This window comes from Aulostomus chinensis, chromosome 11, assembly GCF_037954235.1.
Source record: "Aulostomus chinensis isolate RoL2024-O1b breed Wild chromosome 11, RoL_Achi_v1.0, whole genome shotgun sequence".
NCBI lineage: Eukaryota > Metazoa > Chordata > Actinopteri > Syngnathiformes > Aulostomidae > Aulostomus > Aulostomus chinensis.
The window spans coordinates 8,733,292-8,751,136 of record NC_141330.1 but is presented as its reverse complement, the minus strand read 5'-3'; the positions used below and the strand labels follow the sequence as shown (position 1 = coordinate 8,751,136).

Below are 17,845 nucleotides of genomic sequence, written 5' to 3'. Positions count from 1 at the left end.
CCTGATTATCAATCATAAATACTGCAACACTGATGGGCATTGTAGTTTTTGTTGACTGTGATTTTTTTTTTCCTCAGAGTATTTTTGACAAGCTCTTGTTTTGTTATTCTGCTCTATTTATTTGCCAATAATGTTTCTTTTATTGAAGGCCTTACTATTTCAGAAATGTTGACGCCTCATTACAGGTAGTTACTGAGCTGACTGTCATCATTAATCTTACTTCTATCAGCTGAGCATTACCCCGTAACATTACCCATCTTGAAAGATCTTGGATATGAGGCATTGAAATAGCACCTTTGCGTAAATGTGTCTTGAAAAAAAAATGCACCCTTCAATCGTAGCTCACTAGGAACTCTGATTCCCAGTAACCCTTGAGAGTTTTACGTCGTTGTGCGTCAACTCCTAGTTCCCCCCCCCCCCCCCCCCCCTACCATCACCGTTCTACAGAGGAAGAAAGGGGGAGACGGGCAACCTGTATAGAACGCTGTAAGTGTAGTTTTTATTTCTATGGAAATTTTAAATACCCACATGTAGCTGAAGGCTGTATTTGGCTGGCTTTTTATAACGCTCACTCTTAACCCCGGCTTTAGTTCACACAAATATGAGCGGCAGCGGGCGGCCCAGGACCAGCTCATTCGCTGAGCCTCCCGGAGCTCCCGGATCCGCTGCAGCCGGTGCCGGATCAGCAGTAGCCGGCGGAAGCTCGACAGGAAAAGCTGGGGCCTCACAAGCCAGTGGAGGCAGTTCGACGAGCTTTGGGAATTTGAAACTGCCCCGTAAGTGTTGCTTTATATTTCAATAATAAGTCAAGGCGACTGTTATTATGGTGGCTTGCTTTGTGTATTATTTTGAGAAATGTGTTGGCATTTGTATAACGAATGTCGGTCATTGTCACGGAGCTAATCTTAGCTAGCAAGCTGTTAGCCAATTTAAATTAGCTGGCCAGCTAACGTTAGCTGTGTTTTCCATTGAAGAACCACTGCGATCAAGGGCTTTTAACGAAGAGTTAACTTTATCCTTAGCTTCTGATGGCAAGCCCGAAATTAAGGCATTTGCATTTCGACGGAAAATAACGCTTGTCAGGTAACTTCCCAACCTTTATTATTGGCTCGTTAGCTGTAACAGTTACCTAAGTACATTTAGCGTTAGCTGTGCTTTAATAGATTCGTCATAAATAACAGAAATGGAAGCTAGGTAGCTTGCCAACGTATGGAAATGGTATATTTAGACTTGGTTTATAGGCGTCGTCCTATTCTAATCTGATCTTGCAGGTTTTTTTTTTTTTTGCCAGGCAAGGCCATCGTTGCCTTTAATGTTAATGACGCTGTGTGATAGCCTATACACGGTTGCTAATCATATCCAGTGGTGAACACCCAAACTGGTGCCTTCCAAACAACGTTTACGTGTCTTTCTCTAAATGACCGTTATTAAACTTCACCTGTTACACGTCATTCAACATTTGGTGTACGTTTACTGAACTGATCGCGTATAGAAATCTATCCCAGGTCATATTTTAAATTAGGTAGCTGGGTACTGTGAAAATGGCTCTGCTCACACGTATGGGGCATGTTTCACAGCAGTGGCTCCATGCATCCCTGGAGGAGAAGGGTGGCAATGAATTAAATGCCTGCACACCCTCAAAAGTCATGATCATGTTCTTCACATTGACTTTTACATTGCCTTCACCATCTGTGCACGTCTTCCTTTGCAACACAATAGAAAGTGCCTTTGGTTGGTTACGTTATGATGACAAGACCTTGTAGAATGGTCTGGGGTCACGTAGTTACGTAGTGGTGGCATTTGGCTGGAGACCTGTGGGTTTAGTCAGAGGTGTGAAGAAGGACAAACTGGAGGAGACCCGAAGTCAGAAAATAGCATTTCAGCACCTGTTTGAAATCGCATACGGAAAGTAGGAAGGAGAAACTGTAGTTATCTTGGCTGATGGAAAATCACACTGAATTTCCCAAATAAGTAGAGCAGGTAGAATAACCGCTAAAGATAACTCAGCCTTCTGCATGGAATGGATTAATTTATTTTTAATGCGAGTTGATGGTGTAAATTCTAGAATGTCTCACTTAAGGCCATCAGGATCTGCTGCAGGTTGTGAAAGTTAGTTCTTGTCCCTGCAGAAATGCTGTAAGGGAGTATGTCAATGCTAAATCTGACCGCATTGAAAAGGCATCTCTTCTTCTCCACTTTTTTGTTCAGATTATCCTGGTTGTTTTAACACCCCAAAAAATAAGCTCTTGAGAGTGTATACATCTGAGATTGCAGGTCTCATTTATTTAATGTGCATGGGGAAACCTCAGCTTTTCCAAAAGCATGGTGTTTGCCTTCTGTTGAGTGCTATGTAGGAGTCATTTAAAGAATTTTTTTTTGTCTCTACTCTCTCTGCAATTTGTCCTTATGAATGCCAGTACTGTCATTCATACAACAAAATGTTGTCTTTAATTTGTATTTAGTGTTGAACAAAAAAGTTCAGGCAGTCTTGTTGCTGAATATGTCGGTTTAGTCTGTGAATCATGCAGACATCAGCAAAAACACGAAGGCTCTCCACTGTGGGGTCAGTATGTGTATTCTGAATTTGTTCTTTGAGCAAGGCAACAAAAATGGACCCATGTGTATTGTCTCTTCAAGCTGTCATCAGAGTCCGACACTGAATCTACATTAATACAATAGTAGCAGTGGGTGGCATACTGTCTGGTTAATACACATATGTATTTGTTGTCAGACAATTTGGCGACATGCAAGTTATTTTATCAGTGGCGTCACTGAAAGAAACAGTTGTTCTTGTGTAGCAGCCACTTTCGAGGCACTATGAAAATCATCAGTCTAAGATTCTGTTAAATTTATGATTCTAGCTCACAATCATTTCAAATGGTTTTTATGCTTGTGGTGAATAATGTAGTATTCTAGTAAACAAAAAAAAAGTGCATTAAACCTCTCCAAAACATTGTCTTTTACATTCTTAGGAGTAAAAGAAGTAGTAAAAGTCTTTGCAATTAAAAAGTTCATATTTTGATTTTGGCCTAAATCAATCCGGTCTTAACATTTATTTGAATCTGAAAATTTAGAGCAATGACCACATTTAATTTCTATCTAATAAAAGACTGAAAACAAAGGCCTGTTTGTTCATGCTCTAATTTGCACAGTATTATACATGAGAGAACATGATTTACTTTTTATCTGTTAATCATAATACATTCAAAGCTGACCTAGTTATTTAGAAAGATTAATATATACTCAATTGCCCATTTATCAAGAACAACCTAAAGCAATATAATACAATTTGCTTGCAGTAACTGCTCCCTACGTGACTTCAAGATTAAAATGTTCAGTTTTATTGAATCTATTTGAGAAAGGTGTTGACTTATTGAAATTGCTTGTAAGGCTGTAATTTGTGATGCTTTTGAACTGCACTGCATCAACCATGGAATTATTGTTGGTCTCTTGTAATATTGCATTGGTGCTATCTGGGTGTGATTAATACGTTTATACACCTCTACTTGTAGTTACTGCCTCTAAAAGTATTAGATACCTCCTCCTGACATGTTCTCGTCTTCAAAACAAACAGTTTTCTCTGATTTGAATAATAATGACTTCTACCACAGAAGGTATATTTTTTGGTGGTCTGTCAGCAGGATTACACAAAACCTACGTAGCTGATTTTCTTTTTCCCCTTTTCCCCCAAAATAGGAGGAGTGTAATTGGCTAAGGAAGAACTTATTAAAATTGGGGGCAGATTTGTCATAGCACCCCCTAGTGGCAACAGAAAATCCCATGAAGTTTGTTTTTTGTTCATTTCACACTTTAATTTCACACTTTAATGTAGTCCTATTGGGTTGGCCACATTTACCTAACAAAAAATCATCATGGACACCTCAACCTGAAAGTGAGTTTTTGTTGAATTGTGTTGCTGAGGTCAGGAAGCTGCCACTCCTTTGACATGTACCATAAAACTATAGTTACTGGACTCCTTTTGGTCTGATCTTTTCCAAACTTCACGTGTCTAATGACAGTTCCAGCCTAAAAACCTCAACAAGCTGAATTGAAGTCAGAGTCATAATGGACAAAGAAAGTCATATTTGAGCCACAGTGCATGTGTCTGTATGCTCCTTCATGTAGAACATAATCATTTCCTTTTGCTCTCATCTACACTCTCTGAAGTGCGCAGGGGTGCCAGGACCCACTTGCAGCTTTAATTAGATCCCCAGCATTAAAATGCCAGTGGTAAAAAAATTTGCCACCGAGGTTTACATGCCCCTTCTACTCATATCTTTTTCATTCCCCCTTTTCATAAATCCAAAATGTATATTCTAAAAGTCAGTTCAACTATTACCTTCAGGTGCATACACATGGCACCTCATGCACTCCTTAGAAGCAGCACATTAAATTAGAAAGCGATGGGATGCACCCACACTGGTCTAATGGTACTGACTCCATATCGAAGTATAATTTTGATTCTCAGGTCTTTGTTATGTCTCTTCAGTTGCATGACTCCAACTCAGTATGTCATGCCACAGCGGTCTCCAACCTTAAGTTACCCTGCATATGAATCAGGGGTGGGGCAAAATATTGATGCTGCAGTATATTGTGATTCTTTCCCTTGTCCTACATTACTAACACATAGGTGCCAAATATCTATGTTTTTACCAAACATCTATACTGAGTATTATAAAAGGAATTTAAGTTAGTTGGTTTACTGATTTAATTGTTTTTCTGATCTTTATTTTTATGAACAATTTGATAAAGCCGTTATAGATGTAGTGGTACATTACATGGCGTCTTCTTACGTCTTCTAACATGGAAGAGGAAAACTTGCACAGATCCAGGGCACCAATACCTGTGCAGTAGGTTCTCTCCACCAATAATATTTGGCAAAGTGCCTTTATAATTCAATTGGCCAAAAAAGGCAAATAAAATATTTCTGTTACTATGCAGCTGTTGATATCAAGCAAGTCAAATTAAAAGTTGACTCGAATATTGTACTTAAGCTGCAAGATAATTGCTTTTAAGTGTGGGTGTGTTGGTTACACAGCTCATCCATTTTCTCTTACTCATCACGCTTGCGTTGATGTATCAGCAACCAAAACTACTCACTGACAACTCGGCACATTGCTCATCTTAGCATTCATTATTCAAGGGACTATCATGCTACAGCTATTCCATAATTAATGCTCTCCCCTAGGACGTAACTTGTTTAAAAAGAGTGAAAATGATGCTGAAATGAAATGCAAAACAGCAGTGTATCGTGGGCTTGAATACAGGAATGTGCAGGAACCATGCAGTGACTGAACTCAAAGCTGAATATTTCCTGCTGACCTGAGGGCAGAGATCAAATCTAAATTCTAGGCCAATCATGTGGATATGCTGTTGGCTGCTGTTTCCTGCTAACCACATATTTTTGGTGGAAGATTTCAATAATACAATGGTCAGTTGTTATTAAGAATGTAGAGATTGTCACCTTATCATCTCACACGAATATATATATATATATATATATATATATATATATATATATATATATATATATATATATATATATATATATATATATATATATATATATATATATATATATGATAGTTGAATGTTACTTTAGTCAGTTAATAAAGCTACATTTCTATCTTTTGATTTCATCCGCCCATAAGAAAGGCCAGAATGTTTCATTTTCTAACTCCATTTTGAGATGCAGGGATCAGGAGGGGTCCTGTTGAGACAGGCGAAGTGAACAAGCCCAGGAAATGGTAGCACTTCTGGGTGTGCTACTGTCCATGCAATTTTATCACAGGCTCTGACAAGCCTTTTGGCAAAGGGCCTTTTCTCTGCTCTTCTTCCCCTTCCAGTGTCATTGCTTCTGGTGCTGATTTGTCAAATTATTCTTGACCCAACACGTGGACAGGCATCAAAGCACAGAGCTTTTACTTGACCCTTACTAGAACTGTCAGTTACTGTTAGATCTTCAGCATCTCACTTTTCTACAATGTCAAACATTAGCCTGACAATGACACTGTTTGACTAGTCTAAAACATACACCTTGTACTCTTCCTGCCTGGAAAGTCTTCACTGATACAGTGCTGGAGCTCTCACTTGTCTCATTTCACTATGAATAATCTGATCTGGGATTATATCAACTCATCCTTAGGGAATATGTACTGCGTACGTGTATTATTGGAATAGGGACACTGAGGTGATTGAGATTACTGCTGGAGCTGTGATTGAGCCTGTGATACCCTGTTAAGACACAATAGTAGAAGTTTCCATCCCAATTTAACACACATTTTAACTGAGTTTCCACAAAGTTGGCGTCCCCATCCACTCCTGTTATTGGAAATATTAGGAGTTGTCTCAGCAAAATGACCAAAACCCCTCTCATCCCCTCATACAGAGCCATATATGCAGGTTCATTTCCTCATTCATTCATTCATTATTATCAAAGCTCATATCCAGGTGCATTATTAAGCAGGAGTTTACTGCCAGTATTCTGATTGGAGTTGATTGGACTCATCTATTCTAAAGTTGCTGGGTTTATGCACCTTAGTCCTTCATTGGAACTTTTTTCTTTTTGCCATCACCTTCAAATATTAGACAGCATCAAGTCACACTCAGCTCAGAATGTAATCTCTGCATATCCTTCTTGCAATTGGAAGTTATTTCTGTCATATAATATCAGTTAGATGTTCAGTATGGCTGAACTTACAATGACAAAGTGTTTCTGTCTTCTTGTAAGGCTGTTGAAGCTTTTTCAAAAATGCATAAAACTAGTCGCTGCTAACATTATGCAACTCTGGCGAGTACATTGTCATAAAAGCGATAGTTCAGTTACATTGATGTGGGGTTGGATGACACACTTACGCCAAGTCAGTAGATAGTGGTGAGCTTGTTCTCTGTCCCACGCACACATACAGCCAGGATAATACAGCGCACTGTAGATACGGCTGCACTTAGAAATATGGACAGGTGAGACTGACTGGGCAAAAGTGTCTCATACAACCCCTTATCAAAATAACTGAACATTCACTCTAATGTGTATAACAAACTGTATAAAATACAAATAATTGATTCAATTATTTAATTTGTAACTAAATACAGTTCCAGCACAACCACATCAGATCTTTTATTTAAGGGGTTTAACTGACTTTTAGGGTGAAGTACTGTGGGAAGCATCAGCTCATTACCCAGCCTTGGAGTGTGTCTGGGGAGCCACCACATAGGTCACAACCATTTAGAGAAAGAGAGAGTGCTTGTTGATGTTTTGTTGGAAACTGGTTTAAAGGGGGGTTAAGTCACAGAGTTTCTCATGTGTAAAGATCTCTTAATCCATGAAACACTCATTGATTTTAAATGCAGTTTCTGCATTGTTTTGTATTTTTTAAATAGGTAGCTTCATATGTGTGAAGCCGCCGCAATCCTTATCAGGCACTACTCATCATTTCAGGATCTCTCTGATGATGATGATGATGATGATGATGATGATGATGGTGATGTGTATTTCTACTCTCATTAACAGGAGACAGTGGCAAAGTGACAACAGTGGTAGCCACACCTGGCCAAGGCCCTGATCGCCCGCAGGAAGTGTCCTACACAGACATAAAGGTTATAGGAAATGGCTCCTTTGGAGTGGTCTATCAAGCTCGCCTCATTGACAGCCAGGAGATGGTGGCAATTAAGAAAGTTCTCCAAGACAAGAGGTTTAAGGTATGTGTTGCTGTTTTCATAGGAGCACACACAAATCACTATTTTTGTCTCAGCTGTTCTCTTTCACTGTAAGGAGACTGATGTTTTTGAGTGCATCAATTAAAGTCCTGTGCAAATATGTGCCATCTTTATTTCAAGATTCACCACCTGCATTTCTGACCCTTACACTTTTCTTCATTATAGAATAGGGAGCTGCAAATTATGAGGAAATTGGACCACTGCAACATTGTGAGGCTACGTTATTTCTTCTACTCCAGTGGTGAGAAGGTTTGTATGCACTAATGTGATCTTTATTATGGTGTAGCAATCACAGTCACCACACCCAGCCATTTAACAGTGTATGCATCACAGCTGATTCATGGACATGTTTTCGACAAGTACAACTTTGTCTCTGTGTTAGCTTCAACGTAAACCCTGGTAATTTTCCTTCTAAAAGTGATGTATGAGTTACATTTGTCAAATCTGACAAATAATTTTAAAGCGAAGTCACAAATTGAGGCAGAAAAACTTGGACTGTCTTGAATTGTGATACAGTGAGTAGTCCGTTTATCTTTTCATCCCTTACTTCATCGAGGGAAAAGAATATTTACTCCTTTTTAATCTTTGATCAGCACACTTAATGATACACTAAGTCTGGAAAAGAACTTTCATATTACAGTGTGCTCACAGGTGTGGAATTGAGAGATAATGACATTTGAACTTGAAATATTTTAGAGGGAATGAAATACAAACTGCAAACATGAATATCATCCCTTGTAATTGCCCCTGTTACTACACCATATATTTATACTCCTATTTAAATTTAGTTATTCAGCAAAGTTAATTAGTTGTGTTTACACTAATTATGATAGATGTAAGTTTAATGCTGTGTGAATGAGCTGCATGTATCATCATTACTGTCCAAGTTGTTAAGTCATAGTCACACAAGGTGCAAGGCAAAAGTGTTTAATTTTGCTCTTTTATTCCTAAAAGCCATTTAAAATAATACAGATAATCACTGCATGCAGCTAAAATCACATATTTTTCATATGCAGTTATTTCATTGACCAACCAACCTTTTCATTAGCTTATTTAGTATGTGGTGCTGTGCCCACGTTGTTAAACTCTCCTTGTGAACCTTTTGTAATAACATTAACTGCTTCTTTGTACGGTGTTAAATGTCATATTCCAGCCTGGACTTAACATCCCTCTCTCCTTTTGTTCCTCCTTCTCAGAAAGATGAGGTGTATTTGAATCTGGTGTTGGACTATGTCCCTGAGACAGTGTACAGGGTGGCTCGGCACTTCAACAAGGCCAAGACCACCATCCCCATCATCTATGTGAAGGTTGGTAGATGTGTGCAGACACACACAAACTCAAGCTGTTTCAGGTAACGATGCTACCCGAAGTTATGCTCCCATTTCTTTTGGAAGGGGACAGTATGACGCAGACAGACAAACGAATGGACTTGAGCCGATCATTTCTTTGCCGCATTCATCGGATTTTCACACACTGATATCTCAGCTGTGAAACGGCATTTTTCTTATGAAGCATTTTATGATAACCACAATATGTGTGCTGCTTTACAAGCTGAAGAGTTGTTGGCAAACATCTATGCTCCTGGTTCCTATAGTTTGAAGTATCTCATTGTAAATATATGATTGTAATATTGAAGATCATCTTTCATTTCTACTGTTAAACTTTTTCTCTGAGATGTTGTGAAATATGCTATACTTAAAAGACTTCATCTCTTAAATTGAAATTTGAGCATCATTAGTTACCGGATAATCTGTACTGGAAACTCAAAAGAAAGTTTGTTTCAGTAATTGCCTGTGGATGTAATGAACCACCAGGTATTTTCCTGTTTGTTTGTTTGCCACAGACGGCTCACTGTTTAGGGATTATGAAAGCAGAAGTGGAAAGATAGTGCCCTGGGAATTGCAGTACACTAGGTTCCCTGTTTAAAAGGGTGCTCATTGTAGAGTGTTTGTGATTTTATTGTGTGTATAGCAGCAGAAAGGACATAATATAACTGTCTCATGGCCCATTTCCCTTCCTCGGCCTGCTGTTCCCCTGTGGCTTAGAGATCCATACTGATCTCTCTGTCTTGTCATCCCTTCTTCCTCCAGCAACATGGTCCCATCAAAGCATGTTTGTGGTATTGTAACTCCCTCCTCGACCTCTGGATATCTACTCCTTTTCTCTCTCGCTCTCTGCCCCCCCCCCCCCCCCCCCCACCACCACCACCACCACCACCATCATCTCTCATCCGTCCATCATCTGTAATCATTTTGTAATCTGCAGCTGGCCTGCTGTCTCTGTATCATGTGGGTAATGATGATGATAACGGTGATGATGATGGCAATTTGTTGTTTTAGGATTCTTTCAGTCTACAGTCCACATGCAGTCTGTATCTGACACCATGTAAATACAGTTTGAAAAACATCATATATGAAGGAATTCTTCCTCAGTCATTATCTTTAGCCCCCCACCCTCACCCCCACCTCCACTCCCCCAGATTTGTTTTGCCTGATCTATTGAACCCAGTACTGCTTTTGACTCAGATTTAGTTCAGGTCAGATATATAGATCGCTCCAGACAAAGTGGTAAACACTGGAGAATGTATGCGGTATATGATGTGTACACAGTTCAAAAGCCATGTGCGTAAGTGATAATACTGTGATTTGATAGATGAAATTATATGAAGTTTATACCAAAATATCCCTCATTTGTTTCTTGGTACTTATAATTTATGCATTATGCATCTGTCCCTTCCTCAGGTGTACATGTACCAGCTGTTCCGTAGTCTGGCTTATATCCATTCCCAGGGCGTATGTCACAGAGACATCAAGCCCCAGAACCTCCTGGTGGACCCAGAGACCGCCATCCTCAAACTCTGTGACTTTGGCAGGTAATAATTATAAGCTGGCTCCACACATTTTTATGTCTTTCCATCCACCATTTTTTCCATTGCGGTGACCTGTGTCTCACTTTACATCCACGTTTAATTTGTTGTCTGCTTGCCTTTGTAGCAGACATGCCTCAAGTGCGATTTTCTTGCCAGATACTGTTTAGCTGTTCTGTAAGCTTGGCCTATTGATTTATTTATTTTTTGTTTGTTTTAATCTTTTTAAGAAGTATGGAGCAATTTACAGCATAAACATGTTTCTAAGCTACAAGTTGTTTAATTATTTCTAAAACAAATCTCATGAGGTATTGCTTCAGGTTTGAGGACAAAGAATGTAAATAAACATGCTAGCTTATGTGTGACTGCGATACTACTGCCTGTACCGCTGCATGCATGGTGTGTCCTCTCATCCCTGCCTGTGTATGTAAATTAGTGGAATCACAGAATCTAATCATCAGAATTTTTGGCTGGTCTTTGGACATGGATTTTTTTTCCTTTTCTGTCCGTCTCATTTCACAATTCAATGAAAAAGACATTTTGACTGTCACACTCCCCTGAACTGTCCTCTTTTTCCCCTTCGCTGCCTTCTAGTGCAAAGCAGCTAGTTCGAGGGGAACCGAATGTGTCATATATCTGCTCACGGTACTACCGTGCCCCAGAGCTCATCTTTGGTGCTACCGACTACACGTCCAACATTGACATCTGGTCGGCCGGCTGTGTGCTGGCCGAGCTGCTGCTGGGTCAGCCCATCTTCCCTGGGGACAGTGGTGTGGACCAGCTAGTAGAGATCATCAAGGTACAATAAGGGTGCTACAAACAGGGAGGAAGACCAAATAGTATCGATATGTAGAGACTTAGGAGGCAGAGTGAGACATTGTGGAATTGAAACTATTTTTGGTATTTTTACCATAGGGTTGGATGTCTACAACCTTGATATGTAGAGAATAAAAATGCTGTTCAGTTGTGATCAATTTCCATTTCCAAAGGTTCCTCATTTTACTTCATCAGTAATGCATGTGTACTGAAGTTTATAAAAGAAAAATTTGTGTTATAATTAAGGGTGTACTTCTCTCCAACATTAGACAAACCAATTCGCATCTCGATACATGGGGTAAGATACAATTTAGGAACGGTACATTTTAAAATTGAACCATTCGGTCCGGTTATTAAAGTATTAATCTTTATGTGAGTCATCTTACCTTTGCTCTCGCCGAGTTGTGGGTGAGTTTTGGCTGGAAGAAGTCTTGTGTGTCTGTGTCTTTGTGTTGCCCTGTCATTGTGCAAGCTGTACTTGCCTTCTCATCGCCTGTTTCCCTGTGCTGTCTTACCACGAGAGTGTGGAGATTTGTCGTACTACCGGAGTACTTTAGTGCAGTTTTACTCTTTGCCTATGGCAGTGCTTTTATCCAGTTCCAAACCAAATTTCTTCCACACTTTAGATCTTAAACTTGCCGGTACATTGTAAACAGTATCCGAGTCCACAATTTTCAACTTACCCTCACAAACTTACACACTACCTGACACATCTGCAACAAGTCTTGCGACAGTTTTGTGGGTGGGAGCGGGAGAGAGTCAGAGGGAGATGCAGTTTTCAGGTATCAGCAACTTTAAACCAATTTATAACTTATCATCGGGCCATTGGCCGGTTCGAGCTACATTGAGACCAATTCACGAGTCCGTGAACCGATGCACTCGCATCTTTTAAATCAAAACCGATTTTCTGAGTCAAATCGGTTATTTGTTGCATCCCTAGTTATAATCAGTGCTGACCACCACTTCATTGCCTTTTACTCTTCATCATACATCTTTAAATTTGATAATTAATGTTCACGAATATTAACATTTTTCACTTTTTTGTCAGGTTCTGGGGACACCAACAAGGGAGCAGATCAGAGAGATGAACCCTAACTACACAGAGTTCAAATTCCCACAGATCAAAGCACACCCTTGGACAAAGGTACTTAAAGCAGCATAGTTCGTAGCAGTAACACTTTGTAGATGATACTGGCTTCATATGTGTATTTTAGCATGGAGATACATTCCATCTTCACAAAATCCTCTCAAGTCTCTAAACAAATCACCAGGTAGTATTCTGAGCACTACCATGAAGGTAGATATAGCAAGACTGTGCTGTGTTCTCATCCAGGTGATACTTCTCTAAGAGAAACAGGTTATCCCAGAAAAACAGACTGTTCTATTTCTGAAGCACACCTGGTGGTTGGATCAGCTCAAGGCTGAATTACATTCACGATTTAAACAAAAAGGAAGTGTGAATTGTAAAAAAAAAAAACTTGGAGAACAGATTCATCAGTTTAGTTTAAGTGTATCAAAATGCACTTCCATCCACTTAAAAACAAATGCGCTGTCTGCTCTCTCGTCGACATACACATTGGAAACATAGAGTATAGGTTGAAATTCCTTCTCCATGACACTTGATATTATTTTCTGTTTCCCTCTCTCTGAATAGGTGTTTAAGCCTCGTACCCCACCAGAGGCCATTGCACTTTGCTCTCGACTGCTGGAATACACGCCGGTGACCAGGCTGTCTCCTTTGGAAGCATGTGCACACGCCTTCTTCGATGAGCTGCGCCAACCCAACACCCGCCTGCCCAGTGGACGAGAACTGCCGCTCCTCTTCAACTTCAGTCCCGTTGGTTAGTTTGCCCATCTGTCAGTCTTTTTTTGCCAATATGGATTTCTTTTGTTGCCATTATGGATTTCTTTTATTTGACCTTGAATGACTTCATTTAGCGGTTCAATCTAGGTCAGCCTGAAATGGTTCTAATGTTGGAATTTGTCCCTCAGGCCTACAAATTTGTACCTCTAATTAAACATTTGTTTGCTTGTTTTCTCAGAGCTGTCGATCCAGCCCCAGTTGAACTCAACACTCATTCCTCCTCACGCTCGTGCACAGACATCGCCTGCCTCACATGGTATGTATGGTCACAGAAACTGACTTGCACCTTATACTGAACTTGATATGTCTAGATATTATTATCATTGCAGGTTAATTTTATGAATTATTTTATTATTTTGAGGGCTTTTCTGTCCTTACAGCCAAAGTAATTATCCACAATCACTCAGTAATCCAGTAATATTTGTTGTTTCTCATTATTTCATCCTGCCCGTCTTAAAAAGTAGTGTATAATCTCCATGAGGTTTCCCTGGCCTACGTGACCCCATATTTGAACTAAGAATAACCCAAGTCTGAGCTCTAGCCCTGATCCATTTATGTAGATAAAGATTTGTTTTCACACTGTTATGAATCGACTAAAACAAAATTGAAGAGCTATTAAAGTCACTTTATTAATCAAGTAATAAAAAGCAGTGAATGGTTCATGGACTTTTTTGTTGTCGTCGTTGACAATACAATCTCTTTCTCCCCCTGCAGAGGGCAGTGTGTCAGACAGTACCGCCCAGCCCAGCTCAGCACCTGGATCCATCAACAACAGCACCTGAGCATCCATCCCTCTGTCATCCTTTATTTTCGTCTCCCCCCACTTTCCTTTTCTCTCCTCTGCTCTTCTTCCTCTCACCATTCCTCCTGGCTCCAAACCCTTAAAATAGGAAGAAAAAAAAGAAAAAAAACTATACACACCCACAGAAATACTCAGCATTGCTATGTTCCCTGAATGTTAACCATTTTTCCAACAGTAAGCAGTTTCTGTGCCTGCGAGTTTCAGGAAGATGTGGGTTGTTGTGGACATTGAAATATCCATGCTTGGGCTGAATATAAGCTGCATAACTAAGTCAGGCTGGCCCTTGTCTGGCCTTTTAGAATCAAGCAACTTGACACTGGTTATGTGGGATGTTTGGGAGAATAGGAGAGGGGGAGTACATGCTATGTGCATTTCCTGTATTATTATCTGCAATTGACTTTTAATCCCTTATTTTATGTTGCTTTTATTTACATTTGCTGATTTTATGTGTGGCTGTGGTGCCATGCAATGGACTCCAGATTGGCTTTGGAGTTGAGAATGAGAAGGTTCTCTTGTTCGGCCCGGCTAATAATGACAATCATCTTATGAAGGTTCAAAATGTTACTTTATTACTGGGAGGTAGTGTTTGATAAACCACATTGATGTGGGTCAAAGTGTTGAATGTTCATCCAGCCCAATTTATTCAAAGAACACCCAAGCTTATAAACAGACAATTTTGGCTGATTTTGTCATCGTCATTTTAGAAAAGAGGTGGTTTTAAATTTTATCACAGAGGAGGAAACCACAGCCTGCCTTTAATGTTTCTTTTCAAATACTGGCTCCTTAACTGCCTTTTATGTAAATTGAAGGGAGTTTATGTGAGCAGCGTGTTTCAGTTTCATCAGTATAAGCTCATGGTTTCCTCAAGCTGGAAACCAAGCATTTCATAATTAATAAAAAGGAGGTATTGCACATCTCTAAAGAGAGAAGATGGGAAGCTGTTAAGATGATTAAGGCGGAGAGAGCTGTTGGTTTGGGGCTCCATTTGCATCCAGTACAGAAGCCTAAATGTCTCAAATGTTCTCGTTACTTAGCACTGTAAGGTGGAGACCCACTTCATCAATTATGTCACTTCTGTGGTGTTAAGTTTCATATCACTTTGATTATGTTGTGTCTTCATTGCAGAAACTGTTGGCTTTCACTGCTCAGCTGTCGTCTTCGTTGTCGTTTCAGCCAGTAGACGCTGTTGTTGTTTGTGGGGGGAAAGTGTGCATCAGGTGGCTGAATTGCTTGAATCTGTTTTGTCAGGTTTGTGAGAGTGAATCTTTCGAACCCTCTTCGCTTCCTCCCCAAACAGCCTTCCTCTCACATCATGTTCTTCCTGTCCCATAATGATTGTAGGAACTGATCTTGAATGATTTACACAGCCTAACAGTCCGATGTCGGCATGGATTACTTGTCTTTGATCCATCACGCAAATGTGCATGTTGAGCCCGAGTTGACCACACTATATCACTTCCACTATTATCAGTAATAATCTGACCAGAGACGATGCTCAAACCCCTGAAACCTGTCAGCTATTGGAGCCTCCCCTCCCATTCCTTTCTGTCCTCACACCTCTGCCTTTTTGCTTCCCTTTCTTCCTCTTTTTTCACTGCTAAACTGTAAATATCAAGTACCTTTTATTTTATTTTGTTATTTTTGTTATTATTGTTATTATATTGTTGTTCTTGTAATATTTTTTTTTTCTCTAGTAGACCGGCACAGCAGCGGCCGGACTGTTTTATCCTCAGTCGCAGTCTGTAAATACGATTTCATTTCGGTCCCTGGTTCAGGAGGGGAAAACAGAACAAAATGTTTCATTTTTATTCTCTCTCCCTCCATTTCTCTCTTCAGGACTTTCCCCTTTCCCCCATAAATGTTGTCATAACTGTTTTATTTATTGTATTGTGTTGGGGGGGGAGTCTTTAATTTTCCACTGGGGTGGTTTTGGGGTGAATAGTTTTTGTTTTAAATTTCCAAATTAATGAAGTGCAGCAATGTCATCTGCGTTCACATCCAATATACTGTACTTTGATCCAGGTGTGTGTGTGCGCCCGTGTATGTGTGTGTCCGATCAACGGTCCTGTATGTATGTGAGTGCACATGCTAGCCAACAGATGGAAGTGAGGGTTTCCATTTAACTTCAATGTGAAGGGAATGTTACAAGCCTCTGGATCTACAGCTTTGTTGTGCTGGGAGGAGCACAGATGTGGGGTGTGTGTGTGTGTGTGTCTGGAGGAAATGGGGGGAAAATGAATCCTCTGTGTATCATCTCCTTTGTCCAACCATGTGTTTCTACTGTGTTGTATGACTATAACAGGGTTTGAACTGTTAGTAGTTTATAGTTTCTTGAGCACAGCTGCAGGGAGTGTGTGTGTGTGTGTGTGTGTGTGTGTGTGTGTGTGTGTGTGTGAGAGAGAGAGTGAGTGAGTGTGTGTTGGAGAACAATATGGACATCACTCTCTGTACTCCTGACTTTTCTCCTAAATGAAGAGCTGACTAAATGTGCTATTTTAATGTTTATTTTTCATCTCCCGATCTGTCACGCTTGGTTTTTCATTTGCTCCAACCCTCCTCCTTTATCACCCTCATGTGAGGGTGAGATGTCATTGACGGGAACAGTTCGGTTGGAGAAAGGAGATGACGAAGAGAGGGGGATGGAGGGAGAGAGACAGTTTTTGTTTGTTGGTATAAATAATTAAACTCATAAATAAAGTGATGAAACTGTTTCTGTCTGGCAATCATGATTTAATCGGACCTGAATAACTGAGCTGTGTTTCCATGATCATAGTGTGAGTACAAGTCACAGTGACAGCACAACAGCATCTCGATAACAGCGGCGACCTCTCGCACAGTAAAGAGGCATCGGCATTTTCAAGAGAATTTAATTGTCCTGATTAGAAATACAAAAATATGATTACTTTCATTATGCGATTAAAACATTATACGTTCATTCTCATGCAAGCATTCAGCACTTCAGGAAGTAAAGTACAAAGTGTGTTTGGAAAGACAATGCAAACAAGAAGACGCTGAGATCTTCTATTCTCCAGTGGGACGACATCTCTGGCTTTATATCAATAAAATGCTTCTGATTAGTGGGTATAATTCTCTGTTATCAGAACCAAAATATATTTATTTATTTAGGCTACCGAAAAAAATAAGAATATGCTGTTTAACACCGTGTACCACAGGAGTTTAGCTGCTCCTTTATGCACCCGGGCTCTCCTTGCCCATTAATGACATGTTATGAAACATGCTAATGAAGTCAAGATTGATGTAAAGCAGATGACGGCAAGTTTGGGCATGGAGCCATTTTGTTATGTCACTCCTGGTGAGACTTCCTCCAGAAGATGGAGCACAAATGACTGATGCATCCTGTGCTTGGTTCTTCCTGCTGGCAACTCGGCAGCATGCAATCTGTTTTCAGTGATACATCTCCAGGAGGTGCAGCCTTGTGAGGGCGGTGACCCTGAATGTTTGTTTTGACATATTGAAAAAGTGCCATCTTGCTCCGGTAGCGGTTTTGATGTTTGTAGTAATCCTACAATAAATGGAGTCTGCAGTACATTTTAATCATATCAGGAATGGCTCAAAGAAGCCTCATTGCACTCTCCAGCAGAGGTAGGTGGACCAGTGAACTCTGGGAGAGAACGATTATATCAGAGCAGTTGTTATAGGATCCGAGTTGCTGCAAATGTCAGTGGAAATACACTTGACCTTGACTGATGAAATCTTTGACTTCCACAGTATAATTCTATCAAATATGTGAAGAGATGGGAAGCTTCTGGGCTAGTTCATG

General features: G+C 40.0%; 1 protein-coding gene across 1 annotated transcript; it reads left to right on the top strand.

Moving 5' to 3' along the window:
- The first annotated feature begins 419 nt into the window (after positions 1–419).
- On the top strand, positions 420–16,775 carry gsk3ab (glycogen synthase kinase 3 alpha b). The gene is made up of 11 exons (XM_086218150.1): positions 420–486; positions 591–776; positions 7,511–7,698; positions 7,882–7,965; positions 8,913–9,023; positions 10,458–10,588; positions 11,177–11,381; positions 12,447–12,542; positions 13,053–13,239; positions 13,441–13,518; positions 13,977–16,775. Exons 2-11 carry the CDS (start codon positions 602–604, stop codon positions 14,042–14,044), a joined length of 1,323 nt encoding a protein of 440 aa, XP_086074276.1. The 5' UTR covers positions 420–486; positions 591–601; the 3' UTR covers positions 14,045–16,775.
- The last annotated feature ends 1,070 nt before the right edge of the window (positions 16,776–17,845 follow it).

Excerpts from the sequence above, each read along its gene's own strand:
- gsk3ab (XM_086218150.1), top strand. The coding sequence starts at position 602 with ATGAGCGGCAGCGGGCGGCCCAGGACCAGCTCATTCGCTGAGCCTCCC. Across the intron at positions 7,966-8,912 it reads TCTACTCCAGTGGTGAGAAG|AAAGATGAGGTGTATTTGAA; the intron begins GTTTGTATGCAC and ends CCTCCTTCTCAG. Across the intron at positions 11,382-12,446 it reads AGCTAGTAGAGATCATCAAG|GTTCTGGGGACACCAACAAG; the intron begins GTACAATAAGGG and ends CTTTTTTGTCAG.